We start from the raw sequence: 25,323 nt of genomic DNA on the forward strand, positions 1-25,323 counted from the left end.
TAGCTTCCGTAACAAACCAATCACCGAGCGTCTAAGCACAGTTACTGCCATATAGCGTGCTAGGTAAGCGTAATATAATGGGATATTTTCCTTTGGTACCGGCAGATCAGTAGTGTTAGCTAATAGTTTTGCACCACCCCAACATGTAGGCAACCAACGGCGTTCGATGAAGTGATATAAAAATTTAACTCACCACTTTCGTGACTGGTTGCTCACATGTGGGCTTCAGTTAGCCAACAGTTTTCTCCAGACTGTTGCGTTGTTGTGTTGTACCTACATAGGATTATTAGTCGGGAGTTCTGTGTCATGGAACGAGCGACCAGTGAAAGTATTGAACTGCTGAGTAGAAACTTTTCAACGGATTTCAAAGACGATATCAGTTCACAAAGCCAAACACAATCAACGTTGCATTTGATGAAATCGTGCAATTATTTTATACCAGAATTAGGTAAATAGTTTTGTCGTCAGAAAATTCCCCTAATGTAAGTGTAAAACAACAAGTGATAATCTATGAGGCTTTTGTAAAAGATAGCATCTTTAAACTGCATCCGATGTTTTTGAAATCATCCTTAACTGCACACTTAAATTATTTTACGGATTCCTGTAAAATCTCAACAGCTGAACAGTTCGGTGAAATAAATCAACGGAGTACGCTAAATTTTTACAGTATTCGGTGAAAAATCACCGGAATCCGTCAAATTTCGACGGAATTACTGTGTTTTATTTCACCGAACTGTTCAGCTGTTGAGATCACGGTGAAATTCACCGTAAGAGCTTAGTGTGTGATCTCAAAAATATATCTACAATATAATAATAGCGGAATTTGGAGCCGTGCCGGAGATTTTTTATGTATTTTGGACAGAGCGTTACGCGTATATAATTTGGACACTTCCATTTGATTTTGCCGTAAATGGCCAAATTATATGCGCGCAACGGCTTGTCCAAAATACATAAAACACCCTATATAGAAGAATTGTAAGAAAAACGCACCAATGTAAACCTTTTGAGATAATCATTAAGGTGATTATAAAACGAAGCCAAACTTTGAATTTTCAAATGCACAAGACGAGAGTATCTGACAACAGTTTGCGTTGAAAACCAATCAAATTGCTTGTTTGCTGGTGGTGACCAATGGGATAGATTTTTAACGCAGAGCGCTGCTTGGTTCTCATGTCTTGAACTTTTGAAAATTTGAGATGTGGCTTCGTTCTATAATCACCTTAAGGTGGTTAAAAGTCGTTTTTGCTCCCCACCGCTCATTTATTTTAAAAGTTGATGCTTTTTATTGAAAAATACGTTTTAATTTGTTTTTGCAGATCCTGCCATATAATTTTCATAGCAAGACCGCGAGTGCGTTAAAATTGACTTCTCGTCACGTTTCTAAAACAGATCAAGTGTTTAAAATCATTATTTATAAACACGGATTAAAATATTAATTCATATTTTGGTATTGCACTGCCTCTTGCTTCTACAACAATGGAATTGATTAAAATTTCTAGAGCGTTGTCAATATCAAGTTTTGTCTGCAAACATCAAAATTATCGTAATCTGGGATCAAATTGATCACTGAGGTGAATTTGATCAGTTCAGCATAACATACCATTTCCTCTCAAGGATGCTAAACGTTTCGTTGGCATCACTGACATCCATATTTTCTAGTTTATTAAACTAGTCTATTAAACATCAATGATGATTTCAAACTGTTCTATTTCTAGTAAAGTTACATTGAGAAAATTCATGCAGTCAAGTCCCCGAGCAAAGTCCAACATCAAAAATAAAGGAAGTCGAAAACATCTTCTGTTTCGAGCATCAAATTGATATTATAATTTGATATCAATTTGTCAATGACGTATTCGTTATAATATTATGTTTTCGTACTGCTATCATTTAAAATTTTTGGCATTGTTTCCACTTTATATTATTTAAAATTTATTCGACTACATGCAGGGTAACGTATATAATTTGGACATGCATATAAATTAGACAGGCTGGTCGTTGTATGCTCATTTTCAATAAGATGGTGAGGAATATACCTATGTTCGAGAAATCATGTATTGCATTATTAATATACAATGCTACTTATTAATGATGACCATTTTCATTACAGTTACAAATTGGCTTCAAAAATATCAAAATTCTAAATTGTATCAACAGAACATCTGTTAAACCTACGATTGCAAGAGGAAGTGCATTTCAAGAGCATACATTAAATGCAATAATAGCACTCAGAAAGGCATTCATAAAATATGTCAAAAATTTAAGCAAAATACATCTAAAATCTCAACATGAATACATAAGGCATAAATCTGGTGTTGTCCAAAATAGATTATGGTTTTTGTTCAGTTGATATAATTTGGCCATCTGATAAAATACACTGGGATGTCACATGCATGCATACTTGCAGGCTTATTTCGTGGATCTGATGATGTTTGCTTGCATTTAATTAAATTGCTGATTATCACCAATATACACATCCAATATGCGAAAAAATGCATAAGTCACATGTAAACACTTAAAACTTTATTATATGACCCTCTTTTCAAGAAACCATTGTATGGATATTGAAATAACTACCCTGTCCAAATTATATTCACATGAGGGTGTCCAAAATGTATATTTGGTGTCCGAAATGTATAACAGACAGGCCGCTAAAAAACGCTATTTTTGAAGCTAATGCTACAGTTTCTAAGCTTTTTCTCCCCAGATACTCAAAGTACAATGAGACATTGAGCACATAAGTAACATTACGTAATAAAATATTAGTATCTCATATAGTTAATTGAAAACCATTTCCAGATATATCCTTAAACTGTCCAAAATACATAATTTACCCTATAAACACTATGAGAATATAAAAATGATGCATTTATTTTGTCGCAGACTCGTTCCAATATCAATTGAAAATATTTACATCTCAATGAGTTCTCCATGATAGCAGAAACAGTTTTCAATTTGCTTTCATAGGAACATTTTTCTGCTCTCAGTTTTGATATTTTAACCGATAAAACGAGCAAAATGACATCAAACTGAGTTGTCAACATTCGTGACATCACAACATCAAAATTAGTTTTCAATATGATCTCAAGCTTTGCTCGGGTCAAGTCTACATATGCAAACTGAGTGTTAGCTCATCTACTCAATCCATTTTTGAAAACATACAGCTTAACGTGTATTGTTATTCTTGAATAACACGATGATTTCAAAGGGGGATTGCCTACATTTAGGCTTGTTTTGTAAATAAATACAGTTTATTTGTGTCATAAAATGATCAAATACCGTGAAATGGTGTGAAGTTGATCACTTTTGAGCGCTTCTATTTAATAAGATCAGAAGGTCTTGCCCGGGATTTCCCTGGACAAAAATCCCGAGATTCACTGGCATTTTAAAAACCCCTGATCCCGGGATATTTATTGAAAATCTCTGGATATCCCTAAATGTCAAAGGAATCCTCATGAGCGAACAAAATCTTAGGTGATACAACATGAGACGATTGTATGAGAGCTGCTTTCTTCCCTAGAAAGCGATTTGGAATTTAACTTTAGTTCTGAAACAAAATATACGCTTTTTGAGAAATCGAAAACCACATTTTTGTGATAGCCTAAAAAAAGAGGTTAGGTTTTAGGAAAAATCTTAATATTTAAGAGCTATTTGGTACATCCTATCCATTTTTTGTAGAAACTTTAAATTTAAGAGCTGTAAGGTACATCACGGAAACGATTAGTAGGTATCAAGTTGAAAAGCCATGTGTTGCCGTTGCCTTGGTCTCTTTTTAATAGCGTCGTAGGTACCTGTTTGCAAATTTCCAGACTTTTCGCCACATCCAGTTTCCAAGGAGAAGAAACATTCCGCAAAATTTTGATTTGAAATCGTGTCAGCCCCTTGTCTATCCTCTTCTGAGCTTTTCCTATATCCGCTAAGGTTTCATTTTTATTTAATTTCTTTATAAGTATCATTTCAAACATTACATTAATTTCTTATATCTAGGTGTTCTGTGTTATTAGACAACACTATCATCCTAATTTGGTAAAACAAATTTAAGATTTTATTAACATTTTATAAACAGCATATTACATTTCATTTGCCGTAGCAGTTCAGAATTATTACATGTGAGTTGATTTCACCTGCATATAAGAGAAAAAAAAACGTTTTCAATTTACTTAACCTAAACATATGACGCATTAATCGTGGCAATAGAAGATTGTAACGATATTTGCCTGAAATTATTAATTATTTTATTTGACATTTGTTCCAATGTAGGGGGGTCTGTAGCCTTGAGGTTACGCTTTCGCTTCATAAGCGGAAGGTCATGGGTTCGATTCCCAGCCCCTCCACAAAAAACCCGTCCAGCCACCACACAGGGTGCACATCCATCCTCCGTCAGTATCAGATGGTGACTGAGACAAACTGACCCTCTTCACAGGCAGCTAGCCTCACTAACAGCAGAGCTACCTGCTCGTTGTGAGAGTAAAAGAGTAGGAGAGAGTGAAAGTAAGATGTAAATATAGATAAGTTGAAAAAAGATCTGTATCGATAAAGAAGAAGCTACAGATCAACTGATTCCGGCACAATAGTGGCCACGAGCACAGAGTGCCTTTAAAAAAAAATGTGTTCTACCGTTTCAACATTGGATATTCTATGTAACTCATTGGTATTATACCAGGGAGGAAGCCTCAGAATCATTTTCAAAATTTTATTTTGAATTCTCTGCAGAGCTTTTTTCCTGGTATTACTACAGCTAGTCCATATTGGTACAGCATACAACATGGCTGGCCTGAAAATTTGTTTGAATATCAAAAGCTTGTTCTTAAGACAAAGGAAGTAAGTAAGGAGATAGAGACATTTTACATATTTGATACATTTGGCTTTAATGCCCTCAATGTGATTTTTGAAAGTTAAATTTTTATCTAGCATGAGCCCTAGCTACTTCATCTGACCAATTTATTGGAACCCCTCTCATCGTGACAACATGTCTACTTGAAGGTTTCAAATAAAGTGCTTTTGGTTTATGTGGGAATATTATTAGTTGAGTTTTGGTAGCATTAGGAGAAATCTTCCATTTTTGCAAGTATGAAGAAAAAATATCCAAACTTTTTTGCAATCGATTTTCGACATCCCTGAGGTAACTCAGGTAAGTCAGATGTAAAAATATTGTATGATATTGGTCCCAATATGCTGCCTTGAGGAACACCAGCTCTTACAGGTAGTCTTTCAGATTTGAAGTTCTAATAATTAACCTGAAGTGTACGATTTGACAGATAACTTTGAATTATTCTAACAATGTATGTTGGACAATAAGAGTTTTGTAATTTTACAGTCAAGCCTTCGTGCCAAACACTGTCAAATGCTTTTTCTATGTCTACTAGAGTAGTATGGCCTTCAGATTTGTTGGAACGGATCAAATTTGTTACACGTAAAAGTTAATTAGTGGTCAAATGTCCATGGTGGAATCCAAACTGTTCATTGGCAAAAATTGATTTTTAGTTGATGTGGACCATCATTCTGTTCAAAATGACCTTTTCAAAAAGTTTACTGATGGAGGAAAGCAAGCTGATTGGACGATAGCTAGAAGCTTCTGCAGGATGTTTGTCAGGTTTTATAATTGGTACAACCTTAGCATTTTTCAATTTGTCAGGAAAATATGATAATTGAAAACATTTGTTAAATACATCAACTAAGAATGATAAGCTACTTTCTGGAAGTTTCTTGATAAGGATGTAGAAAATTCCATCATTGCCAAATTCAAATTTTTGATTTTTTTTAATAATAGTTCTCACTTCTTCCAAATCAGTCTCCCAGGCATTTTCGAAAACGTTCTCTTGAATGAGAATGTTTTCGAAGTCCTGAGTAACTTGATTTTTAATTGGACTAGTCCTAAAATGTCCCGTAACGCGGGTAGATCACCTTTTCGAGGTGCGTTACGAGGTAAGATCTACCATATCGTACTCTTGTTGTATCTGTTCTTGTGAATACTTATAAGTTACGGTCGGAAGAGTATAATGGTGGTAAGCTCCATCGAAGTTAATACGCCAATCGAGGATAATACGCGATTGGCGTATTAAATTCGATGGAGCTTACCACCAAAAGAGAGTAACAAGTACTAAGACCCACCTAATTGTCCTAGATGATGAGGAGGTCAAAGTGGAAAAATGGCTCAATCAGCATCTGAGGTTGGTTTCAACTCATGAGACAAGTTCTTTCCGAGTTCAAGAGTTTATTTTTCGATATCTAGGAGGGAAACAATTCCGAATCGGTGGAGTAGCAGACCTCTTAACTTTTAAATTATGCTTCTTGTTTCAAGGAATCTAAATGTCTCATGCGATGAAACCTGTTTACAGATTCAAAAAAACGGCTTTGAAGCTTACAAGTAGAAGCAATAATTTGATACGCTAGAGTACCGATGTATGGTCAAAACCAGTATCATTCAACCAGCATAGTGGCCGAACCTGATTAAGGGGCGCGCTTTTGAGAGTTTAATGGTGACAAACTGTTTCCTCCAAAAGGTATAAATAGTGGTATCTTTTTCTAAAGGGGCTCTATGCAAAATGGTGAAGAATGTTATTTGTATAAAAAACGACTACTTCATTATTTCTCAATAGTAATGGAGTAGAACGACAAAGAAAACTGGTCGCAGTGCCGAAAAGCTAAACATTACATATAATTTGCAGTGCAGTGGAAGCCCACACAATAGATACCTCAGCCAGCGCAGTTGCTGGCTAGTGTAGTTTGCTATTCCTTTAGCTAAAAAACAATGCGCTCTCCGTCTAGGCATTGGATATATTTAGAAAGCGTTGTGTTTGGATGGGCATCTAATTCTTCCGAAAGAGGTGCACTTTGCGAAAAAGGAACACGTGATTATTGAGCTGAAATCGAATTCAGGTTAACTTCTGCGTTCATGAGTCCTCTCATGGCGTAGTGGTAACGCGCCCCAACTAGAGATCGGGGAGTCATGAGTTCGATTCTCACTGAGAAGACGTGTAACTTTTTCGCAAATCTTCACATCAATTTGTCCATCTAATCCAATTGCAAATTATATGTAATGTTTAGCTTTTCGGTAGTTGTTAAACTTCCACTCGGCTGGTTAGCCGTAAACCACGATTCATAATTAAAAAAAAAACAAGTGGTCGCAGTAGTTCATCCCGAACAGAAACAGAAAAAAGCCCTATATTGAAATTATGCGCGCTTTCAAACTGCATAGCAAGTTTTTGAGCTTTTTCGCAATTAGTTAGTAATAATTTGTTTTCCTCTTTCAATGCCGGTATTGGCTTCTGAGTTTTTTTTTCAAAATTTTTGATAATTTCCATAAGGGCTTAGTCCAATTGAGAAATTTTATTTTCAAAGTTTTTGTTTCTTAATTGTGAGAAACGTTTTTTGATTTCTTTCTGCAAATCCTGCCATATAATTTTCATAGCAGGATCGCGAGTGCGTTGAAATTGTCCTGGCTTCAACAATGGAATTTGTTAAAGTTTCAAGAGCATTGTCAATATCAAGTTTTGTTTGTAAATAAATTTTAACATCAGGATTAGTGTCAATATATATTTCATATACGCAAAAAAACCCAAAAAATTGACTTATGATTGCCCCCGCAGTTCGCGCATATAAACTTATCGGTATCTTCCTTCACTAGACAGACGTCCTTAGCGTGAGACGAACCTCCGCAAATCATGCATTTAGCATTCATGCGGCAATTTTTTGTACCGTGACCCCACTTTTGGCATCGACGGCACTGAGTGTGATTCTGGTAATTTCCTCCAGGTTTCTGTAAATGTTCCCTTGTCACACGGACATCGAACATAAGTCCAGCTTTTTCTAAAGCTTTAATATTATTTAGATCTTTTTTATTAAAGTGAACTAAATAATATTCTTAAGAAAGCCCTTTCCGAACAATGCCAGATTGGGTTCTCTTTTTCATAATGATTACTTGGACTGGGGAAAATCCAAGTAAATCATTTATTCCATTTTTGATCTCTTAAGGTGACTTATAGTCACTTGAGAGACCTTTCAAGACGACTTTGAAAAACGTTCAGTTTTGTCGTCAGAAGTAAAAAAAATGTGCTTCTTCTCTTCAAGATGTTTGAGAAGAAGTTCGCGATCTTTAAGAGTTTCCGGCAAAACGCGACAGTCTCTTTTCTTTGCAATTTGAAAGGAGACCTTGATTCCTCTAATGGAGTTCAAGATCTCCGCAAATTCGGAACAACTGACCACGATAGACGGCTCTCATACAAAAAGCGTTACGGATCTACGGGGGGAACTAATGAGATCTTCACTGCATGAAAACTTAGAAAGAATAAGTTACAAATGTCGTTTTTGTTTTTAGGAACTAAGTCAGGGATCAACACATAAACAAACCAACGTCAAGCAAATTGTAGCTCGGTCGAACCTGTATCGTGTTGGAGTTGTAACTGTGAGTCAGAGCGACCAGTTCCAAGTTTCGCCAGTTCCAACCTAGGCTCACATGGCGACATTAGTTGATTTGGGACGCATTTGACAGTCCAGCACACCGTGTCCAGACTATTATTCGATCATTATTTCCGCGTCAGTTGATTATGTTTCTTAAAACATAAGCAGATGTTTTTTTAACTGCATCTGAGAACGTAAAAGACTTGTTTTCAATTTTATCAAAATCCTTTATATTACTGGTCTAATAATCATTGGCATCAAAATAATTGATAATTTTAAAACTCTCACCTTCTTAGGCAGTTCTTTGAAGCTTTGCTGCCTTCATATTGTTCTGCTTGCAGCTGCTACTGACTTCATCATAAATTTGCCCTTCTTTTATTTGAAGGCTGTTCTTCATAGATAAATATATCAATATAATTAACAGAGCTACTGAAATATTAATCAGATTTTTTTCTGGTAATTATATGCTACTAGTTCAAATTTCATTGTGAGAACTAATACTACAGATTCTAATATTTTGATCCAACATTTTTAATGCTTTCGATCTACTTGATTAATTTAGACTTACTCTTAATTACTTAACTTAATTAGGAGTTTTTTTTTTTCAAATAGGCGATTTCGTTGTTGAACTACTGATTATTAGCATTTTTAGTATTCATTACTAACATGTTCTCTGTATTTAACGTTTTTGACTTGATGACCCATTTAGAAACGATTTGGAAAAATTGACGTTCGGGTAAATTGTTTCTATCCAAGACTGATTGTTAGGGGGAGAAGGAAGACTAGGAGGGAGACTCAAGGCTTTAATATGTAGTGCAAAATATAATAGATTCTAAAGATCAATGGTTTCACTGTTGCTAAATAGTCACTAAGTGTAATGAAATTACGTTTAACCTAGTGGACATATGCACGAAGACGTTTGGCCAAATAAGACATCTTTGTGTAATAATGCGAAACAATGTGAAAGAACTGCCTATTATCAAAAGAAGGGAAATTTAAGATTATCAGCTAAATAGCACTGAATATTGGAACAGTAAGGACTGTTCATTTAAGAAAGTGGACACGTATTTTTTAAAGCAAACTGTTTATTTTCGAACAAATTCATGAGTTCTCTTGAAATACATGGAAATCAAAGTAATCTCGACCAAATTCACATAAGTTTGAACATTTATTGAGCATTCCTGGATAATGCTCTGACTTTTCTCTTGATGCCTCCCATCAGGTTCGGCACAACTTTCTTTGTAACTTTTCTTTGTGTTGCTTACAACATTTTCTTGAAAAAATCCATGGAACTTGCTCATCTTCCATCCTTCTTAAGATGTTGTTTGATTATTGCCCAATATTTCCAAATGGGGCGTAGTTATGGGCAATTCGGTAGAATCTGCCATGTTTCAACAAATTCGTCTTTTTCCTTCTTGATCATCTCCAAAGTAGCTGAAGCATAATGAGTCCATGCCAGGCCTGGCCAAAACAATGGAGGCTTGTTATACTTTCGGTAGATGGGCAGAAGATGTTTTTAAATGCATTCAGTTCTGTAATTTTCGCCGTTGATTGAACCAGTTGTGAAAAATGTAGTACTTTTCATACCGCAGGAGCAAATTGCTCGCCATAAAAAACTTTTTTCCCAAGTTTTTCATTTCGGATGTATTGCACGTCGTCATAAGCATCTGTTTTCGATACAGTGTTGAAAAATTGGAATTTGGACACATCGCGATTTAAGCCAAATCTCGGAACGACAGTTTTTCTGAACACCATTTGTGCAGAATAAATCTGCGTGTCGCTATGTTAAACCGGCCTATCGCTTGGAATTTACAACTGTTTGATGTCAACTTTCTTCTGCTGTCAAAAAAAACACTTGAGTACACACTGAAACAAAATTTGATTTTTTTCTTTGGAATTTTCACACCAAAATATTAACAATCAGGTGTCCACTTTCTTAAATGAACAGTCCTTATATATATAAAGAACAGCCTATCATTCTAAGAAGGCAAAACTAAGTCAAATATTCATTCGTCCTAATGTTCAAAAGCCAAATATCTATATTTTAAAGATACCGCTTCAAATGAAACTGAATATCATGTGCTCGCTTTTTTCATCAGGGTATCACAATAATTAATCTAAGTTGTTTTGAACCAAATGCTCGTGGCACATTATTTTGAACATCAGTAACTTCAAACATATGGATTTTTATAACAAATTATTCAATTTTCGTCTAACATTTCAGCTAACACGTTAAATACTTTTTGGCAGCAGGAACATGGATAGCTTTCAGTATGTCATTTACATTACGATTTTTTTGGGGAAATGGTACATTCGGGAAAATAGTTTTCGGGGAAATAGTCTATTCGGGAAAAAGTCATTCGAGGAAATTGCATTCGGGGAAATAGTTTTCGGGGAAATGTCGGACAATCTAAATTTGGTGTTCGAAAATTTGTCTAAAGCTTCGAACTAATTGCTTATTTCGTTGCAATTTTAAATCCCACTTTATTGGAAGGAAGATGTGAATTCAGAGAAATTCACCCATTCTTTTGTTTGTAGTTGCAACCATGTTTAGTCAATAAACGAAAGAAGACGAGACCTTCTAAAAGGGTTTTTTTTCCAAGATGGTGTCCAAGAAGGAATACCACCGCTAGCTTTCGCCTACGGGTCCAACGAAAAATCGAAGGCACGGGCCCAAACAAATAGTAGAAAAAATAGAGGCCCAGATAGCCGTAGCGGTAAACGCACAGCTATTCAACAAGACCAAGCTGAGGGTCGTGGGTTCGAATCCCACCGGTCGAGGATCTTTTCGGGTTGGAAATTTTCTCGACTTCCCAGGGCAAAGAGTATCATCGTACCTGCCACCTGCACCTGCAAAAATGGTTATTGGCATAGTAAGCTCTCAGTTAATGACTGTGGAAGTGCTCATAAGAACACTAAGCTGAGAAGTAGGCTCTGTCCCAGTGAGGACGTAACGACAGAAAGAAGAAGAAGAAGTAGAAAAAATAGTACTGAAAAGTACCGTTTTTAATTTTAGCACTGAAAAGAATTGTTTTATTGCTTTAGGTAGTTTAAAAAAAAAACTTTCAGGAGCAGAGAGAATTCGTGTACACACAGCACGAAGGTACGATGCGCACTGTTAATAAAATCATTGATAAGCTCATGTAAACCACTCAAATTAAATCTTTGTAATACAACCCATTTTGATAAGCATAAAATGTTATATTTAGCGACAAAAATTTTCCATTTTTCATTTAAAATAATGTTATGAGCGGTGAATGGAGAATAGGCGGTGAAAGGCGTCCTTACGGTACATGTAGCATTGAAATTTCGTCACGAGTAAAATTCAATTTTGTAAGTGTGTAAATATGCAAACCTATCTACTGAAATTATAATGTTAAAAATTAAATTAAAACTGGTCCAATCAGTTTGTCTCCTAGAAATCATTATATTAAGTCTTTCTAGAACTAAAAACAAATAAAGTGAACTTTTTTTCGTAATTTTTTAACATTCAATAAACTCTTTCTTGTTGTTCTCTAGATTCTCATTGTTTGAAGCGAAAACACGAATCAACCGTCCAACCTCCTCTGATACCGCCTCCACCTTTGATCCTACATCGACACTCACACCTACCAAATGGCCCTTTCCCCCTGCTGATGCCACTGAAGTGTCTTAAAAGAAAACAACGGTGCGAGAAAAATCCCATACCCAATGAGCAGAAAGATGAGAAATACTTCGAGAAAAGGAAGCGTAATAACGAAGCAGCGAAAAAATCCCGAGATGCAAGAAAACTGCGAGAGGACAGGGTTAGTTTTTGGGGTGTATGTCTTTAGGACCTTGATTGCAAACTTTCTCACTAGCATAATTTCAGATCGCACTGAAGGCCGCCCTGCTGGAAAGGGAAAACTCCATCCTGAGATCGCAAGTGTTTGCCCTCCAAGAAGAAGTCTACGCCTTAGCTCAATTATTATGCTTGAAAAATTCTTCGCAACAATAGTGAGGATAGCATGAACACTTATTTCTCTAGCTCCAATCACAATCGACGAACTTCTCAAGCTGCGATCCCTCAAACCGATGAATTATGAATGCCTACACGTGTTGTTTTTTTTTTATTTCAATAAAAGTTGATGAAGTTGTTTCTGCAGTTGAATAAATAATTAGCCACACTACACACAGGTCAAACGCATTACAGCACCCTCCATCATTAGTTCGTCCCGACAACCCTTTAAGTGAGTCAACAACGATCATAACATTAATTGTGTGACAAGTAACAGGTGAAAGAGTTTCTCGGTGCGATGTGAATGTGGAAACTTACTACGATTACACATATCTATGTACTTACTGGTTCTTATACGTGGATGTTAAAATTTAACTATTGGTTATATCGATGCCAACGAAAATCGCGTCGTTACTATGCTTATGAAATGAAAATTGAGTAGCTCTCAAACATTTGAGCTCAGCGTTCCACCCTGCTTTCACATGAAAGATGATTCTATGATTAGAGAAGAGATAATATTACCACAGACAAAGAGACGTAATACTGAAGAAATTTTCACCGATCACACATTTCACGAACATTTCAAATTTGCGATCAAAGAAATATCTTCAATATCTTCAAAACCAGATGACCAATTTTCAATATTGACACAAATAAAAAAAAGTTTTTTATAAACTTTTGTACAGTATTCCGCAAAAATATTGAGAAGCAAAACAATTGTCGCCATTTATTTTTTTGTGATAAAAAATGAAGCTTTCGATAGAGATAGGGGGTTTATTTATTATGGATGTAATAAGTCAATATTATGGATAAAAATCGGATTTTAACCTCGTTACTAAAACGTAAACATAACTTGATGATGTAAATTTCCTTTTTTTTTATGATAATTACTAGCCTTGCGAAACAGATGAACTAAACAATTTAGTGCTAATTGACTTGAAGGTTCTAAAAATTGATTTTGAAAAGCGTTGCCTTTTTACAAATTATGGCTATAGCGTTTTTGGCATTTGCCTTAAAAGTTATTATTCATTTCGATTATTTGATCGAAATGAATTCAAATGGGCTGTGAAATGGTGAGCCGATAACTAGGAAGGAGCGTCCAACATAGCTCTGGTCCTCACAGGTCCCTACCTCACGCTTCCACGGGTCAAATGATGACAAAGACCGCCAGCTAAGGGTTGCGTACTTAGCTGGTAGTGCAGCCTGAGCACTGTTGTCCTTCTGACATCAGCTAGAGTGAGGAGGTGCGTCTCGAGCGTCTGTCCACCAAGGAGGTGCGGCTCAAACAGCGTCTGTTATGGCATCCAGCGGCTGAGTATGAAATGCTGTATCACGTCAGCTACACCTAAGGTGGCAGCCCTACCATCGTGATGTAGGTATCGCTACCCTAGTAAGGTAGCATATCAAATTTCTTACCTACCACGAAAAATGGAAAAAAGGAGAAATAACGAACGATATTTTTGGCAACCGACCTGGCAACGAATTAAGGACTATGATTGGAAACTCGGTACCTGGAATGTTAGGACGTTAAATGAACCCGGACGAGTAAGCCTTTTGGCTCGTGAATTGCAGAAGGTTGGAGTGAGCGTGGCTGCTATTCAGGAAGTAAGATGGCCTAGAACTGGATAACGTGAATTCAGGGCGGTGGATCCCGTCGCCAACACAGCTTTCAAATACAACATCTACCATAGTGGCTGCGATAAGGCAGAGCATGGTGTCGGATTCATAGTGATCGGGAAGCAGATGAAACGTGTTATGAGGTGAAAACCGATTAATGAACGAATCTGCGTATTATTGAAGAGGATACGGGGCAAATTCTTCAACTACAGTCTGATCAACATCTATGCGCCGACAAACGATAAACCCGACGACACGAAGGATGCGTTTTATGAGACCTACGGAGAGTGCCCAAAACATGACGTAAAACTTGTTATCGGGGATGCCAACGCTCAGGTCGGAAGAGAGGATTTTTTCCGCCCAATAATTGGTACGGAGAGCCTTCACTCCGCCACCAATGACAACGGCCTAAGGCTAATAATTTTTGCTGCAGCTAGAGGGATGGCCATCAGCAGCACTTACTTTACACGCAAAGACATCCGAAAGCACACCTGGATGCACCCAAATGGCGAGCTCTGCAACCAAATAGACAACGTTTTGGTGGACGGCCGGCATTTCTCGGATGTCATCGATGTGTGGACCTTCAGAGGTCCCAACATCGACTCTGATCACTATCTTGTTGTTAGTAAAGTTCGTGCACGGTTCGTACCGTGGCGAATACAAGAACACAGCAACCGTTGCGTTTCAATATCCAGCGCTCATCAACAGAAGGTGTAGCAGACGGGTACCGCCAGAAGCTTGATGAGCGGATAAGCGGATACAACGTAGGCAACAACCTCAACAATCTGTGGGAGTCTATCCACGGTGCGATGAGCACAGCATCGTGAGAGGTGATAGGTACTGCTGAGACGACCCAGAAACGGTTGGCTTGATGAGGAGTGCCCGAATGTGACGGATGAGAAGAATGTTGCCAGAAGCCGGATGTTAGTGTCTGGTACCCGGCAGAATAGAGAGCGGTACAAGGAAGCTAGAGCAGCCGATAAACGAATTCACCGCAGAAAGAAAAAGCAGTATGAAAAAGACATCATTACTGAGGCGCAAAAAAGCATCAAACAAAACGATATGCGGAGATTTTACGAAACTGTCAATGGCGTACGGAGAAAAACTGCGCCGTCTCCCGTCATGTGCAATGACCGCGAAGGTAACTTGCAGACAAAATCTTGGTGGCTGCCAGGTGGAAAGAACACTTCAAGCAATTGTTGAATGGAGAGAACACGAGCGCATCTGAGAACAGATTAATCATCAGCAACGATAGACAAGCTGTGGAGCCCCCGACGTTAGATGAGGTTAGAAGAGCGATTAAGGAGTTGAAGAACTGTAAGGCTGCTGGAAAAGACGAGCTCCCGGCCGAACTTTTCAAGCACGTTAGTGAGCAGCTGTACGAAATACTGCACCGTACTCTGTTAAGGATATGGGAGGAAGAAGAATTGCCTGCTAGCTGGCTGAAGGGCCTCATCTGCCCTCTGTATAAGAAGGGCCACAGATTGGAGTGCGCCAATTACTGAGGAATAACGCTCCTCAATTCGGCGTACACAATAATGTCGCGTGTTCTGTTCAACAGATTGAGACCACTGGAGGAGTCCTTCGTCGGCGAATACCAAGCTGGTTTTCGTGAGGGCCGATCAACGACGGATCAAATGTTTACTTTGCGACAAATCCTTGATAAGTTCCGCGAATACAACTTGCAGACTCACTATCTGTTCATTGATTTCAAGGCGGCGTACGATTCAGTAAAGAGAAATGAGTTATGGCAGATAATGGTAGAACATGGTTTTCCGGCGAAACTGATTAGACTGATTCGTGCAACGTTGGATGGATCGAAATCAAGTGTGCGGGTTGCGGATGAAACTTCGACCTCCTTCGTAACGTTAGATGGATTGAAGCAAGGAGATGCGCTTTCGAACCTTTTGTTCAACATTGCTGTCGAAGGAGCTATAAGGAGAGCGGGCGTGCAAAGAAGCGGTACCATCGTCACCCGGTCGCATATGCTCCTGGGTTTTGCGGACGATATCGATATAATCGGAATTGATCGTCGAGCCGTAGAAGAGGCATTCGTGCGTTTTCAAAGGCAGACAGCGAGGATCCCGTCTTCCCGTCAACACCAGCAAAACTAAGTACATGATCGCTGGTAGAGAGCGTGGTTCCAATCGTTACGTTGGTAGTGAAGTGGTGCTGGGTGGTGAAAAATTTGAAGTAATGGAAGAATTTGTATATCTTGGTACTTTAGTGACGTGCGATAATGATGTTACCCGCGAGGTGAAAAGGCGTCTTGCAGCTGTGAATCGGGCTTTATACGGGCTCCGTAACCAGCTTAAGCCCCGTAGCCTGCAGACGAAAACTGAATTCGCGCTAATTAAGACACTTATCCTTCTGGTTGCTCTATACGGCCATGAATCCTGGACAGGGATGGGAAATGTACCGTAGCAAACATTTACCACCTCGACATTCACATTTTTCTACACGACCATCAGAATCCAAAGCAAACCATGACCATTCAACACAAAAAATGTCACGGCTCTTCAAAACTGTAATCTTCTTCTTTCTAACGTTTTTTCAAACCCGAATGCGAAATGACTCACAGTGGTGACACGATTTTTCCGGTTTTCGGGGTTTTGCATTTTTGCTCGATAAAGGCAGCATGAAATTGAACTTGTTTATATGTATCGCAACGAAATGGTTGTGCTCTTGCTGTTAGCGCAAATTGATTTCAATCAGTTGAAAACACATGCGAAATATTAGCAATTGAATTATTTAACATTTTTTTTCAATCATTCACCTCGAGATGGCTGCCCGAAAACAATCATAGTGGAGAGACAAAAACATTCAAGCAGTGTGTGAACCGTTGGCAGCGCAACGGCTGATGGTATTGATGCTGCTGCTGCTTTGTGTTTTGGTTGACTGGCAGAATCGATGAACTGTGGTAAATAGTGGTCACAGTTCCCAAGCCTGATCCTGAACGTTAAAAGAGGTCGACCGGAAAGCGTTTGGAGTTTTGAGCGTAAATTGCTGCGAACAATACTCGGCGGTAAACAAGAAAATGGCATCTGGCGGCGTCGCATGAATCATGAGTTGTACCAAGTATATAAAGAAGTGGATATTATCTAGGTAATAAAACACGGCAGGCTGCGTTGGGCTGGTCACGTGGTACGAATGCCGGAAGAACGACAAGCAAAAATAATATTCAGTAGAGAACCCGGACGAGGCCGTCGGCTTCGTGGTAGGCTGCGCACACGTTGGCTTTATGCAGTTGAAGAGGACTTAAGGTGCAAGAAAAAATGGCTCTAAAGTCAGAACTGAAAAAGCAGTTTTCTCCTTTTTTTTTGTTTCATTGATTTATTATATTATATTTATTTTAAAACAATAAATCGATAAAAATAAGAACAAACAGCCTTTTTATTTGGTAAATAAAAGAACAGTGTGTTTTTATTTTCTTCGATTTGTCTATTTAAAAAAAGAAAACTGCTTTTTCAGTTTTGAATTTTTTACCATTTTTACTTGGGCCTAAAGGGTACTTAACGTTCAGAGCGACTGGAAGCGATTGGCTCAGGACCGAGCCCAGCGGAGAAGAATTATCCATTCGGCGTAGATTCAACGTAGCGGATTGTAGCCCATTAAGTATCAAGTAAGAATTCAAATGCCATCCAGAGCAAATAATAATGATACTTATTAAATAAAGTGATTACTTTTATAATTTTCCAGAAATGTTGTTCTAAATATTTATTAAATGAATTTATCGTAATGAGTTCATGGAAGCAATTACATTTTCGAAAAGGCGTCCAAGTGTTGTAAAAAAAAAATTCATTTATTTATTCATTTATTATTTATTTGGTTCTACGTCAATTAACTTAATAATAACTCGACTGCGGCCGACGCTCTGGTGTATCTAGCTCGCTGCGCCTCACACCTTCTTGTTCCTATCGGATTGGAAGCGAACAACATCTTTACAGGGCTGTTGTCTGGCATTCTTTCAACATGCCCTGCCCAGCACATCCTTCCAACTTCGGCCACCTTTTGGATACTGGGTTCGCCGTAGAGCTTGGCGAGCTCGTGGCTCATCCTTCGCTTCCACGCACCGTTCTCCTGTACGCCGCCGAAGATCCACGTCCCATGCCCGTAGAGAACTACCGGTCTTATAAGCGTTTTGTACATCGTGCATTTGGTGCGCACCAAATTGACCGCAGTTTCTTCTGGAGCCCATAGCAGGACTTCCATTGATGATACGCCTTCATATTTCCCGACTAACATTGTTGTCAGCCGTCAGCAAGGAACCAAGGTAAACGAACTCTTCCACCATCTTAGAGGTATCCCCGTCTATCGTGACACTGCTTCCTAGACGGGTTCTGTCACGCACAGTTCCACCAACCAGCATATACTTTGTTTTCGATGCTTTCACCACCAGTCCGACTCTTGTTGCTTCGCGTTTCAGGTGATTGAACAAATCTGCCACCGTTTCATATTTTCTCTTAATTGGATCCATGTCGTCCGCGAAGCAAATAAATTGTCCGGATTTCGTGAAAATCGTTCCTCGACTATTAAGTCCAACTCCGCGCATGACACCTTCAAGCGCAATATCGAACAAAAGGCACGAAAGTCCATAGTCCTGAAATCGATGAACAGATGATGAGTGGGGACCTGATACTCATGGCATTTCTGGAGGATTTGCAGCACATAAAAGATCTGGTCCGTAGTCGAGCGGCCGTGGATGAAACCTGCTTGATAACTTCCCATGAACTCGTGTGCTATAGGTGATAGACGACGGAAGAGAATCAGGGATAGCAGTTTGTAGGCGGCGTTTAGGATAGTGATTGCACGATAATTTTCACATACCAGTTTGTCGCCTTTTTTGTAGATGGTGCATATAACGCCTTGCTTCCACTCTTCCGTTAGCTGTTCCATTTCTCAGATTCTGACTATCAGCCGACGCAGACAAGCGACCAAACTGTCCGGGCCCATCTTGATGAGTTGGGCTCCGACACCATCTTTGCGGCCTTGTTGGTCTTGAGCTGTTGAGTGGCATCCTTAACTTCCTCCATCGTGGGAGCTGGTTGGTTTCCACTGTCGGCTGTGCTGACGTAGCCATCGCCTTCACTGTTTTGACCTTCTGCGCCTGTATTATCTGCGCCATTCAGGTGTTCATCGTAGTGCTGCTTCCACTTTTCAATCACCTCGCGTCCGTCCGTCAAGATGCTCCCATCTTTATCCCAGCGCATTTCACCTCGCGACACGAAGCCTTTGCGGAATGTGTTGAGCTACGGATAGAACTTTCGCGTTTCTTGAGAATGGTACAGCAACTCCATCTTTTGACATTCCACCTCTTCCAGGCGGCGCTTTTTGTCCCGGAATAGGAGGGTTTGCTGTTTCCTCTTCATTCTGCATTCTTCTCCTCCAAAACCTCCTGGCACTCCTCATCGAATCAATCGTTTCTTGAGCTTCGTTCCACATATCCGACAATGCTTTTGGCAGCGTCGTTTATAGCTGATTTGACTGTCCTCCAGCAGTCCTGAAAAGGAGCCCTGTCGAGCTCACGTAAACATTGGCGACATTCGCTTGTTTCAGTCTCGCTAGATTGTACCGAGGCGGCCGTCGGTACCGTACACAGTTCATGACGGATAGTTTTTGACGTAGTTTCACCATCATCAGGTAGAGGTCGGAGTGAATAGTTGCGCTACGATAGATTCTGACGTCGGTTATGTCGGAGAAGTTCCGTCCATCGATTCAAATGTGGTCGATTTGAGTTTCTATCTGATGGGTTACGAATGGCTACGAATGGCCATATTCTTGGAGGCAGCGAAATCTATCAGTCGTAGGCCGTTCTCGTTCGTCAGCTGGTGGGCTCCAATCGTAGGTCTGATCTCCTCCTCCTGGCCAACCTGAGCGTTCAAATCTCCTATGATGATCTTGAAGTCGTGGCTTGGGCAGCGGTCGTACTCGCGTTCGAGCTGCGTTTAAAATGCGTTTTTGTCATTATAAGTGCTTCTGCAGTGTGGGCTATGCACGTTGAAAATGCTAAGCAGAGAGGTTACGAATAATAAGGGAGGAAGATGCAGCACAAAACACACCAGACTAAAAATCCATTTAAAAAAAGATTTCCATCACAACTCCCCGAGAACTATCTTCTTCGGGCGTTACGCTCAAGAGTTCTTTTGAAGCGTGAGTAAAGGTGAGCATCGCAACAAGAGAGAGAGAGAGTACCAGAAAAAATCCTCGCATTTTTGCACTCTCATTCGAATCGCTTGAGGGAATTCGATTTTTCTCCTCAAATCGCCAAATCGCCTCCTCTTTGCATCGCAGAGGAGTTTCTATCAAGCTAGTGCACCAGTTATCGTTCTTCTTCTTCTTCTTCTTCTTCTTCTTCTTCTTCTTCTTCTTCTTCTTCTTCTTCTTCTTCTTCTTTTTCTGCTTCCTCTTCTTCTTCTCCTTCTTCTTCTTCTTCTTCTTCTTCTTCTTCTTCTTCTTCTTCTTCTTCTTCTTCTTCTTCTTCTTCTTCTTCTGCTTCTTCTTCTTCTTCGTCTTCTTTTTCTTCTTCTTCTTCTTCTTCTTCTTCTTAATTTTCTTCTTCTTCTTCTTCTTGGCATTAACGTCCCCACTGGGACAGATCCGGTTACTCAGCGTAGTGTTCTAAGAGCACTTCCACAGTTATTAACTGAGAGCTTTCTTTGCCTAAATTGCCATTTTCGCATTCGTATATCGTGTGGCAGGTACGATGATGCCCAGGGAAGTCAAGGAAATTTCCATTACGAAAAGATCCTAGACCGACTGGGAATCGAACCCAGACACCTTCAACATGGTTTTGCTTTATAGCCGCGGACGCTAACCACTCGGCTAAGGAAGGCCCCACCAGTTATCATTATAGTGGATATTACACAAATTACAGCTTATAACGTTAAATTTGGTTGCTCACCTGCTAAATTTCATCATTTGTTCTTACTACACAACATACATTCATTTGTTGAGGAAGTTGAAAACATAAATTTCTTAACGGGTGTCGTAGAGCAAACTGCTACGAAGGTGACATATGTGTGAGGTGAGATTTTTAAATGTTCAATTTTCGAAGTGTATAAACTACCAACGGTGGTACTCGATTCTGTGTAGAACGAGAAACACTGTGCTTCCCGGTATTAGAATTCATTTTTATTAATTATCGTAGTTCGGCACCGACCGGAGCTAAGTGCTTGGCGGAGAAAAATGCTCACTGTTTTACGTATATCCTTGCATAATGGTGAGAACATCGTCATCTGGTGGCATTCGGTGATGATCGGCTGGTGCCACGTTAGCGCGTGATTATGTGCACGAACATGTAACAAGAGGCAACAGAAAGGATAAAACATGTGGCCACTAATTTGAATATTTGATTTATGGTGTTGTTTTTTTATTGCCTGCTTTTGTTTGGAAACGTAACCAAATGCGGTTCAAAGATCAAACTCTATGTATTGAATGGAATGCTAATGTTACAATTGAATCATCATTCAAGTTAATTTCTACTAAATAAGCTTAACCCGTATAGGTCTGAGTGAAAGCAAAAATACTAAAACCCTTACCACTCAGCGAATAGGGGGGCATGAGGCAAGAGCGACACCCGGGGCAATAGTGCCACCTCTAATTTCACGTAGTTCAATCCAATTTTTTGATGTTAAACTCAGGATAAGAATAAATTGAGTACTAATTGAGGGTTGTGTAAATATTACAGTTAAAAATGTTTAGTACAAAAAAATAGAAAAATGTCTTTAACTCACCAACGCGAAAAATACGAAATATTATAAGAATGTAAGACTGGAAAACAAGGTTTGACTCCCAATAAATACAAAACATATCGATTTTTCCGCACAGTATTGATGATTTTCAATTGTTTAATATAGCTGTGAGGAATTTTTTTCGAAAAAGTCCTTTTGACATTAAGTTTTACATATATAAAAACAGTATGTCTTATGGGGCAAGAGGGACACCACAATTTTCTCATATAAAATCAAATGAACTTTTATTTTTCTTGTTTAATATTGCATTAAATCATTGTTTCCTACTAAATAAAATCAAAATAAACCATTTTGGACATTCAAAATGGTTTCTGAAAATTTTTACTATTATTGTTACAGTCAAATAAGATGAGATCTAAATTAATTTCGTAAAATTACTTTTTTAACTATAAGTCATCTTTTATCCCACAGTTTTTATCTTTACTTACTCTAAAATTTATCGTTTAGGCGGGGAAATAATAATATACAAAATTTGTGGCATTTTCCTCTGGTGGTCTTCTTGCCCCATACGAGTGGCACTCTTGCCCCGTGCCTCGTTTAAGAACCTCATAAGAAGGAGCATTTTCAAAAATCTCAAATCATCATGTGTTTCTTAAATTTTTGAAATCTATCGATAACATCATTTAGAACAAGAGGTAAGCTTGCCCCTACACTGGAATAATCTTCAAAAATTGTGCTAATCAACCATGATTTGAACCTATATATCTTAAGGTGTCCTTCTTGCCCCCAGCCCCCCTACTTAACGAATTCAAATAATTTTTTAGTTTCTAAAATGGCCGGAAGAACTCAGGAATGTGGTCGGAGATATTCAGGTGGGTCACTGGGTCAAGTCGGGTAAAACAGGGCTATTTTTTGGGACATGCAAAATTATTCTTATTTATTTGCAATGACAATCATACCAATTCACATAAATTATTAAGATCTCATATGCAACATGAACAATGAAGATTTTTGGACCTATTAGAATTAACCGGATGCAGCCCCGAGTAACTCCCTGAAGAACAAGCTATAGATTTGTTGGATACTAAACCGATCAAACATAATAATTCACAAAAAGGTGGTAGGTCATTTGGCATAAAGTCTTTTGGCATAATGGTCATTTGACATAATGCTCGTTTGGCATAATAGTCGTTTGGCATAATGTGTCTGAATTCAAGGATTTCTTAAAATGGCATTCGTTTTTTCGTTTCTATTGAATTCCTCTGACGACATCAGTCTTATTTTGGAGACAATTGATTCAAAACTGGCACATTCCATGCACATTTACGCCAAGAAACATGAAAGACAATATGTTGAAGTGTATAAAAAACATAAATTTGATTGAAAATACAATAAAAAACATACCTGAAAAGTTATATAAATTTGATATAATTTATTGGTTTGAAATTGAGACATTTAACATTTTTTTTAAAAGTCCTGTATCATAGATTATAAAGTGTAATATGACTGTCTTCTCCGTTAACTAGAAGGGTATTAGATGACATTGTTATGTGCGGGTTTAATAGGGTCCTAAAGCCCTGTCCCAATTTTAGTGCTAAACGCTTAAGTTTAGGCCAAAAACACATGTTTACTCAATTTTTTAATGTTCTCTGTAGGTTTGAGCCCGAAAACCATTTTTTTATGTTTCTTTAGATTTTGTCACACCCCTTGGCTTAAACTCAAATTTTTGGGTATATTTTGTTTTCCGTGTCCCTTCCGAAATGTCAGATAGGAACAACCCCAGTGTTAAAACTGAAAGCCCTGTGGTGTTTTTGACGACTAAGCAAACGTCAAACATGATCAAAAGTGTCATGTTTCATTCTTGGACCAAATTTTTAAATTAAAGTTTAAACATGATATAGTCCTTATTTGAGCGGGAAAAATTGCTAAAGGCGTTACAGTAACATGCTCTTTTGTGTTATTAAATAAAAACAAGATTTCATTAAAAATTTTAGGACCCAATTGTGTCAAACGAATTATTTTTTTTTTCAAACGTATTTTTTCAAATAGTCACATTGTTATGGTGTCGCGTTATGAAAATTGCCTAATTTTTGACATTGTAAAATAAATACTCTTCATTGAATTCTTATATTTTGGATTCTCTTGTTACTCGTCAAGATACGTGTTTCCATAAAAAAAAGATTAAAAATCGGACCATTCTTCGAAAAGTTACACTAGAAGCAAAATTATGGTGTCGCGTAACGTTAATTTCAACCGTAAATTTTCAAAATGAAACTACAGATTTCAAAATGCTTGTTCTTAGCAATGCAACAACCGATTTTCGAAATTTTTGGCTTTTGGAAGAAGAGAATAGTTATACTAGCTTTCAGCGTTGGTGCCACCCCGCTCTAACCCGCCCCGTTTTTGTGAGGTTTGAGTATGTCTGTTTTTTCTTGTTTTTCACTAAAATCTGATTAAGGTGCCGTTTAGTGCAGGAATAGTCATGTTGGAAAATACTTGTCTCCGATCTTGATAATAATCCAAGACAGTTTGAAAACTCATCAGAACTACTCATTATAGAACGCAAAAGATTATTTGAATTGTTCATGAACCTAGGTGGTCACAATGACGGCCCTTGGAAAACCCGGAGCATCCGTAAAAATGGTCATTTCGTTCAAATTATCAATTACTAAACATATTGCGCTTCTTGAGATATATTTTAGTTTCTCTCTTTTCTGTGACTGTCAATCAGTTATGCACTAGGGTTAATCACTTATCATGGACAGCGCGCTTATTTTCTCTGCTAAGAGCAAATCTGCCCTTAACGGTAGCATTCAATCCACACAACACTGCGCGCAACTACTTGGCACACAATTAATAATACCACAGAAAAATTAAGGAAAGTTTTCGCAACTTTTGTATCGAGGTCAATTGATATTTAAACGGACCAAATTTTATACCCGTAATTTGCAGCATGCATAAATACTTCACAACGGTCAGCTAGTAGATCAGTTTTGACATTCGTCCTCATTTTAGTTGACCACACACAATGGATCTGGGCAGCGCGTAACCCTGGCGCGTAACTAGCCGGCGCGCAACTAACTCGACGAAATTAAAATTTTACAAAATATTCGCAATAACGGATGATTGGGATTGCTCATGGATTTAGGTGGCCACTATAAAGCTCTTAAAAGGATCTAGTCGATCTGGAGCAACCATATAAATGGTCATCTCGTGAAAAGTTTTTTTTTCAGATCTTATGCCTTGTCATGATATTTTTATATATGTTGACATTCATTCTTTATGTTGTTCAATATATTGAAATTGATTAATTTTGCAATAAACTTCAGTGGTCAAGGTGGTCTTTAGACATGAACATTTCGAATTATACGTGTGTTACAAATTATATATGTTCTATAATTATGATTTTTGACGTGTTTGAAAAACAAACCGCACAGTGGTTTAGGATGATTTTTACGACCAATTTAGCGAATCTTCCAAAGGAAGTTGTAATGGTCACTTATGTCTATGGGCAGTTCCGATAATCTATTACGTTATATAATAACGAACTCTGATGAGTTTGCAAGAAACTGTGGCTACCTTGGAAGATTTTATGAATTAATCACTTTTATGGATAATTTTCCAGTGAACCAGGTTTTTTAT

General features: G+C 38.3%; 1 protein-coding gene across 2 annotated transcripts; it reads left to right on the forward strand.

Annotated features, from left to right (window-relative positions):
* The first annotated feature begins 159 nt into the window (after positions 1-159).
* On the forward strand, positions 160-12,526 carry LOC110678362. 2 transcript variants are annotated; one of them, XM_021851124.1, is made up of 3 exons: positions 160-448; positions 11,917-12,182; positions 12,237-12,328. In XM_021851124.1, the coding sequence occupies exons 1-3, from the start codon at positions 217-219 to the stop codon at positions 12,255-12,257; spliced, it is 519 nt and encodes a 172-aa protein (XP_021706816.1). In that variant the 5' UTR covers positions 160-216; the 3' UTR covers positions 12,258-12,328. The 2 variants fall into 2 exon arrangements, with proteins under 2 accessions (XP_021706816.1, XP_021706815.1); XM_021851123.1 differs by having other exon boundaries at positions 165-448; positions 12,248-12,526.
* Positions 12,527-25,323: the final 12,797 nt, after the last annotated feature.

This window comes from Aedes aegypti, chromosome 3 (assembly GCF_002204515.2).
Source record: "Aedes aegypti strain LVP_AGWG chromosome 3, AaegL5.0 Primary Assembly, whole genome shotgun sequence".
In the NCBI taxonomy this organism is placed as follows: Eukaryota; Metazoa; Arthropoda; class Insecta; order Diptera; family Culicidae; genus Aedes; species Aedes aegypti.

Excerpts from the sequence above, each read along its gene's own strand:
- LOC110678362 (XM_021851123.1), top strand. The coding sequence starts at position 217 with ATGTGGGCTTCAGTTAGCCAACAGTTTTCTCCAGACTGTTGCGTTGTT. Across the intron at positions 449-11,916 it reads TTATTTTATACCAGAATTAG|ATTCTCATTGTTTGAAGCGA; the intron begins GTAAATAGTTTT and ends GTTGTTCTCTAG. Across the intron at positions 12,183-12,247 it reads GAAAACTGCGAGAGGACAGG|ATCGCACTGAAGGCCGCCCT; the intron begins GTTAGTTTTTGG and ends GCATAATTTCAG.